The 15,003-nt window shown below is 36.4% G+C and overlaps 1 protein-coding gene across 3 annotated transcripts; it reads right to left on the minus strand.

Annotated features, from left to right (window-relative positions):
* Positions 1 to 194: 194 nt before the first annotated feature.
* Positions 195 to 10,845, minus strand: LOC147867027 (Nucleotide-sugar transporter family protein). 3 transcript variants are annotated; one of them, XR_015532427.1, is made up of 8 exons: positions 10,666 to 10,845; positions 9,649 to 9,697; positions 9,310 to 9,536; positions 8,239 to 8,437; positions 7,785 to 7,928; positions 5,741 to 5,815; positions 4,011 to 4,945; positions 880 to 1,016 (listed from the first exon to the last, which is right to left on the minus strand). XR_015532427.1 is itself a non-coding variant. In XM_087339845.1 (7 exons), exons 1-7 carry the CDS (start codon positions 10,803 to 10,805, stop codon positions 855 to 857), a joined length of 996 nt encoding a protein of 331 aa, XP_087195971.1. In that variant the 5' UTR covers positions 10,806 to 10,845; the 3' UTR covers positions 195 to 854. The 3 variants fall into 3 exon arrangements, 2 of the variants coding, with proteins under 2 accessions (XP_087195971.1, XP_087195972.1); XM_087339845.1 differs by lacking the exon at positions 4,011 to 4,945 and having other exon boundaries at positions 195 to 1,016; XM_087339846.1 differs by lacking the exons at positions 4,011 to 4,945; positions 5,741 to 5,815 and having other exon boundaries at positions 195 to 1,016.
* Between the last annotated feature and the right edge of the window lie 4,158 nt (positions 10,846 to 15,003).

A 15,003-nucleotide genomic window follows, 5' to 3' on the forward strand; every position in this document is an offset into this window, starting at 1 on the left:
CAAACACAACTCCAATACTTTGTTCTTTACAATGCAACGCAAAAATTGTTGCTTTTGCTGACATAAGAATTGGTTATGGATCTTTTGTTTACAAAATTACAACTCAATCTGCTAGTTGATACTGACCAAGGGTTCACAAATACCTCACTATAACTATGAAGCAACATCATTGTACTCATGAAATCAGGCCAAAATGATGAGCAATGGACATTATGAAATTCATAGCATCAATAATAGTTTACAAAAATGATAACACTACCTTGCTCTTGAAGTTCTTTCTTTTTGTTGATTTAGTTTAACAGCCATATTTTCTTTCCTATCCTTGAGATACCAGTGTGAAGAGGAACATCTTGTGTTAGAATGCTGTCCATCATACATATTAAGTTTTATATATATAATTTTGTGTTTGAAAAATCTCTTCAACATCTGAATGCCAGAAAGCATGGAGAACTAAAAAAATGTGACTGTTATCTCTGAATAATCCGCCAGAAAGCATGGAGAACCAAAAAAATGTGACTGTTATCTCTGAATAATCCTCTTAAAATATTAACTTGTGTAATCTACCCAATGAATCAGTACCACAGTAAAAAATGCTTTACATGATATCAACACACTATTCCATAACCTCCACCAAACCCCTTCAATGCATTGAAACTACATAATGCATTGCTTGAATTTTCCATTCAACATTACTTTACATAATTTCCAGCGCTACTATTCCATCTCCATTTCCATGTATAAGCTTCACACTCAAAATTACTTCAGCATAATTTCCACACGCTCCACCAAACCCCTTTTCATGTATCAAGTACATTTCACATGCTTGGTTTTCTCTCTTCTGATGAAACACAGGGTTATTGTATCTTTGCTTTAACCTTATATGGGTATAACTGGTAAATGGTAATACTACAAAAAACAAGGGGCATAGCAGATAATGTGTATTTTGACGGAAACTTTCCTTCAAATACAAGCTGCAGGAATGCTGTAACAAGTAATGCCGTCACTATCACAAATCCCTGCATTTAAATAAACGTCGACATAAGATAATGTACAACATTTCCAAATACAATGCACATCCAATATTACCTATTTAAATAGTACAGGAAACTAGAACTAATAAAAATTTTAAAATCAAGAAAATTCAAATAAACATAATCAAAATCTTTCTGGATGAAATAAATCTTCACATAATAAGTAAAACAAATTAACGAGCATCGAAAAAACAATTTTGACTGGGTTGCTGATGTAAATATGAAATTTTGGTAACATATTAAATAAGTACCTAAAGACATGTTTGACTGAGCTGTTCTATCTATCATCACAAAAGTTTGATTATGCTACAATTCGCTACAACCTAACAGAAAACACAATGCTACCTTCAATCACAGCAATTGATCCTAAGATTCATGACACAACATTAAAGATTTCCGGGCATACCATGCCTTCTGGGGTCATTCTCACATTTTCTTTAATTTCATTGACAATGACCTTGTTTGTGACCATTTATAGCAGTGCAAGCCTCCAATGGGTTCTCCTACATGGTTCTTTGCCGTGCTCCCAAAGATACTTAGCATAGAAACTTGAGTTTCTAGTACTCTCCTTGGAATTAAGCCATGATCCTTGATGAGACATATAAGACCAAAGTGAAACATTTTCCTGGAGTGTATCATTGTTAAGTGATCCTCAGTGTTCAAGAATTTTACTGATGAGCTTGTCAATTCAGACTGCACATTGTGACTGTGAGATAAATGTGTACGGAAAGTATTGAGAATATTCAGAAAGAGAATTCCAATATGATACAAGGTAGAGTATTACAATAGAGTGTGATACTCAGAATCAGTAACTTGCTTGAGGTGAAACGTGTGTAATTGATAAGTCTCTGCATTACCACCCCAACATCCCATCTCACATCAAAGAGAATGTGAGCTACATTGTACTGAAGCAATGGTACAATTGGTGGACAAGAGGGTGGGCTCTAGCATGTATGGATGACGGAGTTTGCTCTGTTCCGAGAAGATGGTGCAACGTATGTAATGTAATGAGTGAAGCAGAGGCTTCATTTCTCTCCAAGCCATAATAAATTGGCATTGCCAAAAACCCTCAATTCACCAAGGAATCTATTGAAGCATTATGAAATGTAGTGATGCATCTCATATACCAAACTGTTGCTAGATATATTGCATTCATCTAGAACTCAAAATTTGATTTTGTATATTTTTGAACATTTCTAACTCTTTCTGCGCAAACCCAGACATATATAAATTACAAATGTAGCTCAGTGGATAAGGTTGATGAGGGAAACTAGAAGATCATACGTTCAACCCTATATTCTATGGGTCATCGAGAAAAGAAATGAGATTTTATCCAAGGCATGGATGTCAATTAAGAAGAAAAAAGACGTAAAAATAGATAGTAGCCTACTAGAGACTGACATCAACCCTATGATTACAAATATGGGTAGCTTCATGTTATCCATACTGAACCAATAATGATCCAAGATAATGGTCTTAATGCATGAGGTAGCTTTACAAATGGGAAGATTTTTTGAGATGGTTTGACAAGCATGGCTACTATGTATAGAATAAGTGGTGGCAAGAGGATATGGTACCCAATGTTGGTTGGTGTGGAGTAAGGCATTTACAAAGTGCATCAACTGCATTTGGGTATCCTCTGGTAGTTTGGACATTGTGAGCAATGATCTCCATGATATGGTGATAATATGGAATATGTGCCATGAAATCCAATAACTGTGGCATAGATTGACACATACGTGATATTCGTGATATTCTCCATGCGCAATATTCTCCATATTCAAGAATACAAAATGGCCCCAAGAATATTAAAAAACCATTCGTTTTGTAAAATAAATATAAAATTTTTATTTATTTATTTAAATAAATGTATTTCACCAAAAAAAACAATTATTCATTAATAGATTATAGTGTCAAGAGAGTTTATGAAACTTATTTTAATTAATTAATTAATTTTTTAAAAACGTATATTTTTATATTTATTATACAAATATTATTACTAATTAATATGAACTTTGAAGATATAATTAGTTTGAAGTACTATTTTTAATGTCAAGATAAACATATCCATAAATTTTGAGAAAAATAAAAAGTGAGAAATTAATGAGCCTTTATTTTATTTTATTTATTTATTAAAAATAAAACGAATACTTTTAAGTTATACATTTATTATAAAAATTTAGTAGTGTCCAAGTCCCCAAAGTCCCTCTTTTATTATCCCTATTTATTGTTAAATTCCTTTCTTTTTATCCTAGGAAATTTTTTTTTAAAAGTTTTTTTTTTTGGGGGGGGAGGGGTGTTTTAACGAATACTTGACTACCCATTCGTATTCGTATTCGTTTGCATTCGAATGGGAAACCCGACTAATGCGAATATGTCAATCTATGAACTGTGGTATCCATTGTTATCGTTCTTCTGCTAGCTCAATGGTGACTCAGCAGCCCATCATTGGTGGACACGTGCTGGTACTATGCTGCCTCAGTAACATCATGTGCTAGTATAAGGGTTGAGGGAGAAGCAAATGTTATATTAACAACTTCATTAAGGACAGAGTGACCTACGAGACCAAACGTTATATCCATGTGAATAGAGGTCTTGTTATAGGCATGACCATATAATATCCCGTGGTGAGAATTTACCGTAGTATTCTATACACGTGGATAAGTGTGAGGGTTAAACGAGAGTGTAAAGAAGGGGAGGTTTACTTTTAATCCTCGGGATTGAGACAAACCATTAGGCCAAGTGTGATCACGTGGATAAGTGTGAGGGTTAAACGAGAGTGTAAAGAATACTATGGTAAATTATCACCACGGGATATTATATGGTCATGCCCGTAACAGGTCTGGTAAAAGAAAGTCGAAAATAAATTATCCATAAAATATTAAGCTTCTATATGTAGCTAGGCTATGATCACAAAAGAATGATGAAGGAACCACGAGTAATACGGAGGATACAATTACAAAATACATAAGAACATACCTAGAAGAGGTAGACTGTGAACGAATCAGCCTATGAATGCTCTCATGGGATGATGCCATATGACATCAATGTCCTTATTAGTGAAGCACCTGGGCAATCCTGCTCAATCTCAGGGAATATTACTATGTATCCTCCAATGTAGGGTATATCCTCTATGTTATGATCCGAGTATCCTTGGGCACTTGGAGAACACCAAATGAACTGCTTGGTCATGAAATATCCCTCTACGAAGTGTTGTGCATGTTTTGAGGCCTCGCTGCAAAGCCATCTTAAAGAAATCTACCATTTGCCATTGCACAGGGCCTGAAGCCAGGTACTTTTCAGGAGACTCTAAATCTATAGGTCTCTGGCAGAAAAATCCCCAAACATTTGTGATCTGGATTTATTTCATGTGGTCCATATAATAGTAAATATGTATAATTATCTGGAATAAATAAAGTCCATAACTCAGGAGTCCAACCCCTCCATAAAAGGCAGCAGCAGCATCCTCTGATCTAGTAGTAATGAGTGTTCTTTAGACTATGGTGCTGTATGATACAACAAACATATCATCTGCTCATAGTTTATACCCTTATTTTCACACCTACCTCTATCTCCAACTGACATGATGAGATGCAGATCTGTTCAATGGTGCACACCAATCAATGAGACAGATAGATATCCATCTGTCATGTGAAGAAGATAGCCACGATAGAAGGCCATCTTCAAACCTAGCTCCTGCATATGTTTGATCAATGTTCACATATTCTCTAGCTGAATGAGATCTTGCCTGATGAATTTGCTAGTCTCTGAGTGAGTGTGAGAGATGGTACACCCAAGGAGTTCTGGGAGGTATATGTTGAAATCATGAAAGTCAACTTTAACACTCAGTTAGCAACTGCCTGGAGAACTCCATAATCAACCCGGCATATCTATGTAGAGGAAACTCCCGTGTACTATAAAGAAAGGACACTGAAATGATCAGGGTCTATACGATCATCGGTGGTGCAGCAATTATTAAGTTCACAACTGATGAATATTCTAAAAGAAGACCAGAGGTTTTATAAACAAGCAGAAAAGTAAAAAACACCCTGCAAATCAGTTCACAAAAACGTTTCAATAAAATACAGACTCACATGCAACATGGTCCCAACTTTTACCTTCCAGGAAAATCCCACTAAAAGGAGTGATAAAACAGAAAATCCCAATACAAGAATGCAATGAACAAGATCAGGCTGGTCCTTCTCAACTGGCAGAGATTGCACAAAATCAAATAGAAATGGGCCTACATTGATGTAGACAGTTCAGGTATCTTGACAGCTACAGCACTTCAAGTATGTTCCTTCACAATGCTGTATAGGTATCTCTCTCCCCTTCCACTTTGTGGCAAGAGAAATGGAAATCCAAGGAACATGAGGAAACAGAAGGAAAAGACTTCAGCACATTACTACCACATGATTGCCAACCTCCAGAGTTTTAGTGGCAAGAATTCTATCTCTCACCTCTAATGCTCGAGTCTTTGCATAGGACAAAAGCTATGTAATCCCTACCAAAAAAACACTGGTTTCATCTTTTTCCAAATTGCAATGTTGGCTGGCTAAGCCAGGTTTTTCTTTCATGCAGAATATTCAGCATGAGGCACTCATAAACGCCATCTTATTTCACTTTTTTGTTTTTATTATTGTCCATTTCATAAATCAGTAAGAGAAATTGAGCAGCAAATTTAACTGAAATAGGATTCTAATATTTACCTTTCGAACTCCACCGGCAGCAGTAGTAACTAAACCCACTAAAATGCCACCAATTGCATTTGTAAAAACGGGTACCTTCACAAACAAGCATCCAACTAAAAGTGAGGCCTGATACACACAAGCATATCTGATTTAAAAGATTCAGTGACCTCTAAAGGACAATAAAACATGAACAATAACAGCAGAAGTCTGAAGTCATATGCAGCAGTGTCCTCGTCTTCCTATGTTAAAGAAACTGGATATTGCTTACAAGCAAAAGCCAAATATTAGAGGTTAAACCTTCATAGTGTCTTTTGGATCTCAAATGAGTGGAACATCCAGATATTGAGAAACTCATACCTAAGATGAAACGTACAGTCTTAAGTTTGCTTTGTGAAAAAAGCATGCATCGAATTTCATGTCATCTAGACATCAGAAGAATGGAAAGTTCTCATTAATAAATAATTCATATCTAATCTGAAATGAATGTATTCCACTATGCCTAGGCCCCGCACAAAGCATATTTCTGTTTTGAGAGAGAAATCTTTAAATACAGTTCTTGAAAGTCTTTAACAAGTAGCTAGATTGAATGTGCAGAAGAAATGGCTTCACTTACTCAAGAGTCACGAAGTTCCTCAGACTTTAAAGGTGTATTGTCAAGTAATCAACTTAATAAATAAGAAGCTACATGCAAGGGTCCAGGCTAAAATGGCATGAATCTGATGTAATCTGAGTCAATGCATTGGTGACTGTTTTTCAAGAACTTCTGAACCAAATATGATCTGTTTCGCCCAAATTTACCATAAATTTAAGGAAATACAACTACTCTCCAAAGCTAGCAAAATATTGAGAGTTTTTTAAAGATTAGGTATTTCTCTACACTGACAGGGTTTCATAAACTATATTTTTACAGGATTGGAAAATTGGATGACCCACCAATGTAGCAAAAGTGACAACTTAGGAGGTATCCTAGAATATCTATTGTAGACGTGTAGCATTATTTGCATGATACCAAATTGTTTATATTGGTTGTCAGGAAAATATCAATTTACTTTCTGATGGACTAATCTCAAGAGTCATACAATCCAAATGACCAAACTTATTCAAGAAAATGACTATGAACTGAGATACATAAAGAGAAATACAGAATAGTTGTGAATGTCCTTTGTAGAATATCAATGATAATTCACCAGTGATCTGATTGAATCATTGGCCATGGACATTCAGCTCTTAGATGGGACATCAGATCATGTTCAACATGGATTGAATGAAAATATTTTATTACCAATGATGGTCATTTACTCACAACAGTGGATTATATGTCCCAACTGATGTTGTGTGGCAATGCAAAATACTCTGTGAGTGTCAAGATAGTACTAACGTAAGCAAAATATCACTTAATTGGATTTATAATCTTGTTCTAATGTTTTTAAACTATGTACTGTTTTTTTAGGATTTTAAACTATGTAATTGATGATAGGACAACAAAGTTGATGATTAAAGATAGAGAGACTGTGAATATACTTTGTGGATTTTAGTGTTGTATTGTGAAAAAATCCAAGAGTTCATGACTCTATGTAGGTAGCATTAAACATCTTGCAATTCAAAATAAATATGTTTATACTGGTCACAAGTGATTCAAGAATGCTACAATTAGCTAGAGTATTGATCTACCAACAAAAATATTTTCCCATCCACAATCACGTAAAAGGACTACTGAAATCCTGAAATATGTGCTATGTATGATTCACATGTAAATTAACAGAAACTTGATTGGAAAGAGTACTTACCCACAGTACTCTTCCACAATGTATTGTTCATTTATGCACATAGCTGGGTTTCAGCCTCTGCTATGTTTTAGACAGAACAATAACCATGGTGTCTATGAGTGAGCTTAACATTGTGAAGCATTCTAGATTTACACAGCATTCTATTAGATACACTAATAAAGAAGAGATTAATCTGCAGCATTCAAGGCTAAACACAATCATCTGCAGCTTCTGGAGTTTCTTTGATATTCTGGTTCAAACTCTTCAAGGAGAAATAAATGCAGGTTATTACTTACAAAGGTATAGAAGTCCCAGCCAAAGAAGAATCCATTTTTTTTTATGGCCTGGCCATCAGGGGACCACAGCATACTAATAAGCAAGCACAAGGTGCCGAACGTTGACATCTCTATTGTCATAAGGTATGAGCTTCTTCTTTTAACCTGCAAACCAAATGAAATAGTTTAATAAGAATTACAGCTTATTGATAATACCACATCCTAATACTGGACACACTGTTAAACGTAAATGTCATCAAAACACGTCATTCTTAACTAGGTTATCTGTAGAGGGAACTTGAAAGAGGTGGAAAGTCATGTCGCCAACGAAAATCATATGGAACTACTAAAGGTAATGAAAGTCCGAGGCATGCTATCTTAAATTATTTGACACCTGAGTTAATGGACATGAACATATATATCACCGAACACTCAAAGAAGAAAAAGGTCAAGCAAGGGTTAAGTCTTTGCCAACCTGAGACGCCCATTGACATAGAGTTGAAGCTAAACCTGATATTATAGAGGCAACAAGGACTGGTATCACACCCATAAAAATAGCCTCTCCCTGTCCTTTAGGGGAACTGCTGGAAGATGAACTTTCACCCACACACAGTAGCAATGCTGCTACCAACAGTAGCACCAAAGCTCCAATTTGGTAAGATGATTGCTTGTGCCTGAAGCAAAATTAAATAAACAAAAGCATTAATGCAAAAATTAGACATTATTTTCGTCCATGTAAAATAGCTCACCCTCTGATTACCTATGATATATTCTCAGAAGTTAGTTTACAAGCATGTTTGAGGAACTCATGTTTTCCCTACATTTATGGATATAGACTAACATGATGTCTAACAATTAAGAATCTGTTACATCGGAAAACATGCAACCTCTTTGCTTTGCATGTAAACACTTAGATGTCAATTGATGAGCAGTATTTGCTTCTTGTTTACATACTTTTATACAACCACAATATTCTGAGCTTACAAATTAAATGCACAGTGAGTTAAAGAGAGAAAAGGTAGAATAGTAAGAAGCAAATTAGTGACTTTATATAAAAGCTCACTTCACTCAAAACCACTGACTAGACCGATTCCTTGCATCTAGATTTTATAGTTGTGTCTGCACAGTACGAGAGTTATAAATTGTTCATTGACACTAGAAGAGCCAGTGTAGATGTATTGCAGACTAATCTACCAACTTCCTAGACGTATTTGAAATGCAAAGTTACTAAGTGACTGTATAAAATCTCTAACAATGAGTTGAACCTCCTAAGATAGTCATTAACTGTCATTGCATCTAGATTACATAGTTGTGGATACTTATTACAAAAACTTTTAAATTGCATATCAACACTGGAAGAGCTAAAGTGGATGTATTACATGAACAACCCAGCTAGCTTCTATGGGAAGTTCTAAATGCAAACTTAAAAACTGGAAAACGGACTTGTCCATCAGTTTAAATACATATTTATTACATAGAGCAACAGATCTCCAATGTGTACATTCTTCATAAAGAAACAAGAACAGATTCACTGGGTAGTTTGTACCTTAGTATGAGAAACATAAACAATGCCGTGAAGAGAAGCTTGCTCTGGTTTAGCATGGAAAAAGTTAATGAATCCAAATTCCGGTAACCAAGTTGTAAAAGGGTATTTTGTAGGGCATACAATGCTGCTGGGAGGCCAGAAGCTATCAAAGCACCAGAGAACGTCCAATCCTTGTGAAGATCCCAGAGTGTTCCATTCCATGCCATAAAGATCATTGCGAACCCTACCTGCAAAAGATTGTTAATGACAATCACTTTCGATATTCAATATAATTTATAGAATGTATCATCATTTGCACAATATGCATTCTGGGACAAAACATTTTCATCACTATTTTACCTTGGCCCATTCACATGTGATTACTGCAGAAGTTACTATGACCTGCTTTCTGCAAGCGCAAAGACATTAAAAAAGTCTTTCAACCATCCCCTCTTCATTTTACTTTCAAATATCAAATTTAACTATGATCTTAGAACCATGTGCATGACATTGGGGGTACCAAACAGGAAACACTGAAAGATAAATGCACCAAAGACTCCTTATAAAAATGGCCTGAGCATCATCTAGAACACAGTGATGATCAGGTCTCAACATAGTATCTTATTTCTCTCATATCCACTCCTGTCATCCTGCAGCATGTTCCGGTCTCCAATGTCCATGTAGGATAACTAGTTGTGTCAGTGGAGAAGTCATAGTGATATATGGGAACAGATTCCCGAGGCTGATTTTATGTTGAGATCAGATGCTACTAATCTTTAAATTGCGAATTTTGGCCACATTACAAAGATCCTCCAAGGTTAATTCACTCCCCATGCACTACATTTCCTTCACTTACCTATACCTGTGGGTGGAACTATCTAGATTCATCATAGTAGTAGCAGTAGTATGTACAGCGTACACAATACTTACACAATTAACAATCTATAGTCAGGATTTGTAACAATCTTCTCAAGATAGAAGCAAAATCATATTATGTCATGAACAATTTATGATAAGATTTCACAGCGATTTTCTCAAATTAAAGCAATCTTTCAACTGAGAAAGAAAATCTTATCGAGTAAGCAATCCATGGTGATATTCTTAAAGTAAGAGAAAAGAGGTTACCAAGTGGATGCTTGATGGTGAGGTTTTGCAATCATTTCGACGAAAATGAGGCAATTACTTCAGAGTAAAAAGGACAGAGTTTATGAAGCGAACAGTCTATTGTGAGGTTTTGCAATTACTTTAACGACAATGAGGTAACTTTCAGAGTAAGAAATAAATTTTTTACTAGAGTGAACAATACATCGTGCAGTTTTGAAGCAAATTTAACGAAGATGTGGCAATTTTCAGCGTGTAAGAAGGAAGAGAGCTTACCTCGTGAACCTCTTCGACAGAAGAGCCTGAGCACCGTATTGGAGGCTAAGCAAGATCATGTAGAACCAGGCGCGGGAAGGGATCTGACCTGGTTTCTGCTTCTTTGATAGCGGCCTTACTTCTGCGGAAGAGATCGCCATGGAGCCAGAGATGGAAGACGAGAGCCTCTGGAGCTTCCGAGTGTCGACGACGGAGGAAGGCAAATGAATCCTCCTCATTTACGGGCGAAGTAAAAGGTTAAGAAGTAAGTCAGTCCATGTTCACACTGTCTAAGTCACATAGATAGACACATGAGGCACACCATGTTTTCCTTCTTCTGGAAAGGCGTCTCTTTTTGGTAAGTACCATCTCTTGTTTGGGTAACTAAGAAGGAAGCTTTTTTCCATAACCAATATCCAACGAGAGAACAGTAGGTGCGCCCGCATGTATATAAAACCTCTTGTCCGACCCCACGAGAGAAAGAGAGACATGAGAAGGAAGGTCATCTTCTTATGCAGAAGTGTCAAGAAATCATCTTCGTAGCCCTGGGAGCGATTGGTCAAACGAGGCTCGAGACCTTAACGATGGGACATGTGTCATAACTCCAACAAGTGTCACACTTACACATGACACTTGAAACTTGAAACTTCAGTGTCCCATAACACACAGCATGTCCACCGATGCATACATATACACATACATATAAAATATAAGTACAAACCATAACATACATATACCTAACATATATACGATGCACGCATGGTAAGTACGTGACATGGCGTACATACGTATACTATGGCAACACAATATGCACATACCTAGCAGAAGATAGCATAGCATAGAATTGCATAGCATAAAGATACACATACATAGTTATGATAGGAAAGAAACAAATTGACACGTTTATTTGCTAACGAATCATAATGAGGCATGGCAAGGGAATTGCAAACATAGACGATGCAGGACGTGTGCGATCTGCACCATCAAATGTTTATCCCAAAAAAGTGTGCCATTGTAAAATTTGTTGCAACTCCAATGTTCATTTAACCTATCTCAATGGAATAGCCCAATGCATTGTAGTAACCTAACTCTTATGTTCATTCCATAACTCAATGCATCTTAATAACTTGACTCTAATGTTCATTCAAAGCTCGAATCATTTCAGTAACCTAGCTCAATGCAGTAGCCCAACTCATTGCAATAGCCCAAATGAATGCAATAACCTAACTCATCATAGTAGCCCGACTTAAATTTAATTGTACTCACTTAATTCATATTAGTCACTTTGCGCCAAATTGATGTCGACTAAAATCTTGATTTCTGGTCATTGTAGCCAATTTTGAATTGACGACATGTCTATTGTAGTTGGTTTTAGGAGGGGAGAACTCATATCACTTGAGCCTTCATACTTGTCTCGTATGTATTTTATTGATTTCTTATCTGTTTGTTTCTAATCCACGTTTTCTAATGGGATGGGAAAACCTACATGTTGGTGAGTGAAAGGAAATTGTTCTTGAAATTTGTTATTAGGTTTTAGATTTTATTGGTTGTGTGGATATTGTATTGCGTTGGATGATTTAGAAAAACCTACATGTTGGTAAGTGAAAGGAAAATGTTGGGTTGGGTAAAATGTTCTTGCAATATGGTATTTGCATTTAGATTCTTATAGATCCATGTAGATTGTGCATGCATTGGATGATTATTGACATCTTGGAATTGATGCTCATGCAAGGGTCATTGGTTTTCATAACCTTGATTGATTTCTACCTTGCTCGCATAAATGGCTACTAAGTCCTCAGGTTCTTAGAGCTTGATTGTAATTGGGGTGAAAGAAGACCCAGTGAAACAGGACTACAATTCATATGCATGTGTCCTGATTTTGGTTTTGGTTGCGAGGTTTTTGTGAGAAGGGGTATCATAAGCAACATTTGAAGAAAGTCAGAGGAAACTAAGGTAGAGAATAGTGAGGTTGCGAACCTAATATTGGAACAATAACCATTAGATGTTGATGCTCCTCCAAAAGGTAAGTTTGTGTACATCCTTGTATTCTAGTTGTAGGTACGTATATATTGGTTTATTCTAATGCGTATATGACATTGCCAACACTTTCACACTAGATGTACTTGACCCAATCTCATTCTTCAAGCGTGTTTGAGATCCTATGGGTATCAAATCTGGAACATGTATAGTTAAAGAGTCACGTCAACAAAATCCACATTGGTTTTATGAGAGAATGGAGATGGAGGTACATTTGTGGAAGGTACATGGCATTTGAAATTGGTGACATTTGAAATGAATAACTTGACTAATATGATGATTCGAATCATCGTAATTTTAGTGTGAAGGCTCACCAATTGGGGAAATTCAAAGATGATGGGCACATCACAACCAACTGTGCACAAAAACCACAATCCAATTCCATGCCAACTCAAGTGAGAAGGGTAAAATCCAAGTCATATGGAAAGAGCGGGACACGATCCTATGTGATGAGAGTCAACATCCCAACTCGACCCAATGGGACCAATTGTGGATATCATGTAATACAAACTATACAAATGCTAGTGAAGGAGTTTGTACATGGCCTAGGATCTTCAGATTTTGTAAGTGTTTAATATTTTGATTGTGTATAACCAACCCTCGTACGTGAGTTCTTAGTATTGTTGTTTGATAAGGGTTTGAGCATCAGTTTGAACACGATGACATGGAGCTCCTTCGAATGAATATGACAAAATGGGCATGCCATGTATTCAATATCATGTTGTAAGTTCTCAGATTCGGCCGATTTGGCTTGTAAAATTGATTTGCGACAATGAGGAAACAATATTTTGGTGTTTATGATGTACGTTTGTATATGGTGGAAATGATTACCGCAAAATTTGTGGTTGTATTTTGCAATCTTCCCCATAAAGAGCCACGATCTTTGACTTCTGGTATGGATTCAATGATTTTTAGGTTTTTGGTCTCTAATTTCAAAAGTTTTTGCTCTTCAAAAACAACGTTGGATAGCTTGTGATCTTTGAAACTTTTTGTGATTGGAATTTTGTGTAAGTTGAAGTTTCTAGTATCTTCAATTTTTATTTTGGGTTTATTGGTGGCTTAAATTTAAATGGTGGTTACAATTTTCATGGTGGCCCAAAATTGAGATGAAACAATGTTTGAAATCTAAAACTCAGAGATTTTTGTTATGCCCCTAGATTATGGGGGTCTCGAAACACATGAAATATGGTTGGGAGAAAGAGAATTGGGACAAGAAAGATGATTTATATTCCAAGAAGAGATGACAGATTACAACAGTCCCAATGTTGGGACGAACCAAATATATGAGAAGGGCCTAGAGAGTGTTCTATATTACAATGGGAGAGTAGAACTCAAAGATCAAGAATCATCCAAAACGAGGAGACGCTCCTCTTTACATATGCCAATATATGGTTGCTAGAATAACCATTGGGACTAGCTATTCCAACGACATTTTTGTAGCAAGGACTAGGATTGGTTCCTTTCGTGAGTCCCGACTTAGATTGGGATCGCGTGTCGATTGAGACTCTTCAAGGTCTATTTGGGATTGTGCGAGCTTGTTCCAGCTTTGCTTATGATTCCTTGGGATTGTCCAGACTCCGATTGGGGTCGTTTGACACTGTCGCAACTCACTTTGGGGCTGCTTGGGGTTTGTCCTGACATAGTTTGGGACCATTTTTGAGTTGGGACCAGTGTTGGGCAAAGTCTCTAGCCCCAATCGGGAATTTTCCTGCTTCTCATGAACCTAACCGGAATTTTAAAATTTCAGCCCGCCACGTTCCTACCAACGACAATGTCAACCGGAACATGTTGAATTATTATTTTTGGCCATATACATAATGCAACATACATGCCTCCTTGTGATTTATTCTTGTCTATTCTCATCATCTTCCCTCCCATTTTTCAACCTATCCTCCATTACATGTGTTTGAAATAAATGTTGAGTCTCATCTCAAATTTGTCGATTCATCTATTTTTGTTGTAATAAGTAAATAGTATGTTAGATTCATCTAATTTGTTTATCACCATAGCCCCTTGATGATGATGATGATGAAGAAGAGCAAATCTCTTTACACACCTAGTTTGTTTACATCTTCACACTTCATGTTCACCCACTAAAAAGAAGCACAAAGATTCAACCCTCTTCTCCAATGCATATACTTTGAGATGATCTCCCCATCCATGAATACCTTTGACCAATTGTTCCCACTGGCCAAGCCCAATAATGTCTCATCAAGAGGAATTAAGTTATTAGATTACATGGGGTGTTCACCTGGTTTGTCTAAGTTAGAACAACAATATTTATGTGACGAATATCAAGATAAGGTCCCGAAGGAACATTTA

This window comes from Azolla caroliniana, unplaced genomic scaffold, assembly GCF_043228905.1.
Source record: "Azolla caroliniana isolate FFs.n. ecotype wild unplaced genomic scaffold, voAzoCaro1.0.p SCAF_2, whole genome shotgun sequence".
NCBI lineage: Eukaryota > Viridiplantae > Streptophyta > Polypodiopsida > Salviniales > Salviniaceae > Azolla > Azolla caroliniana.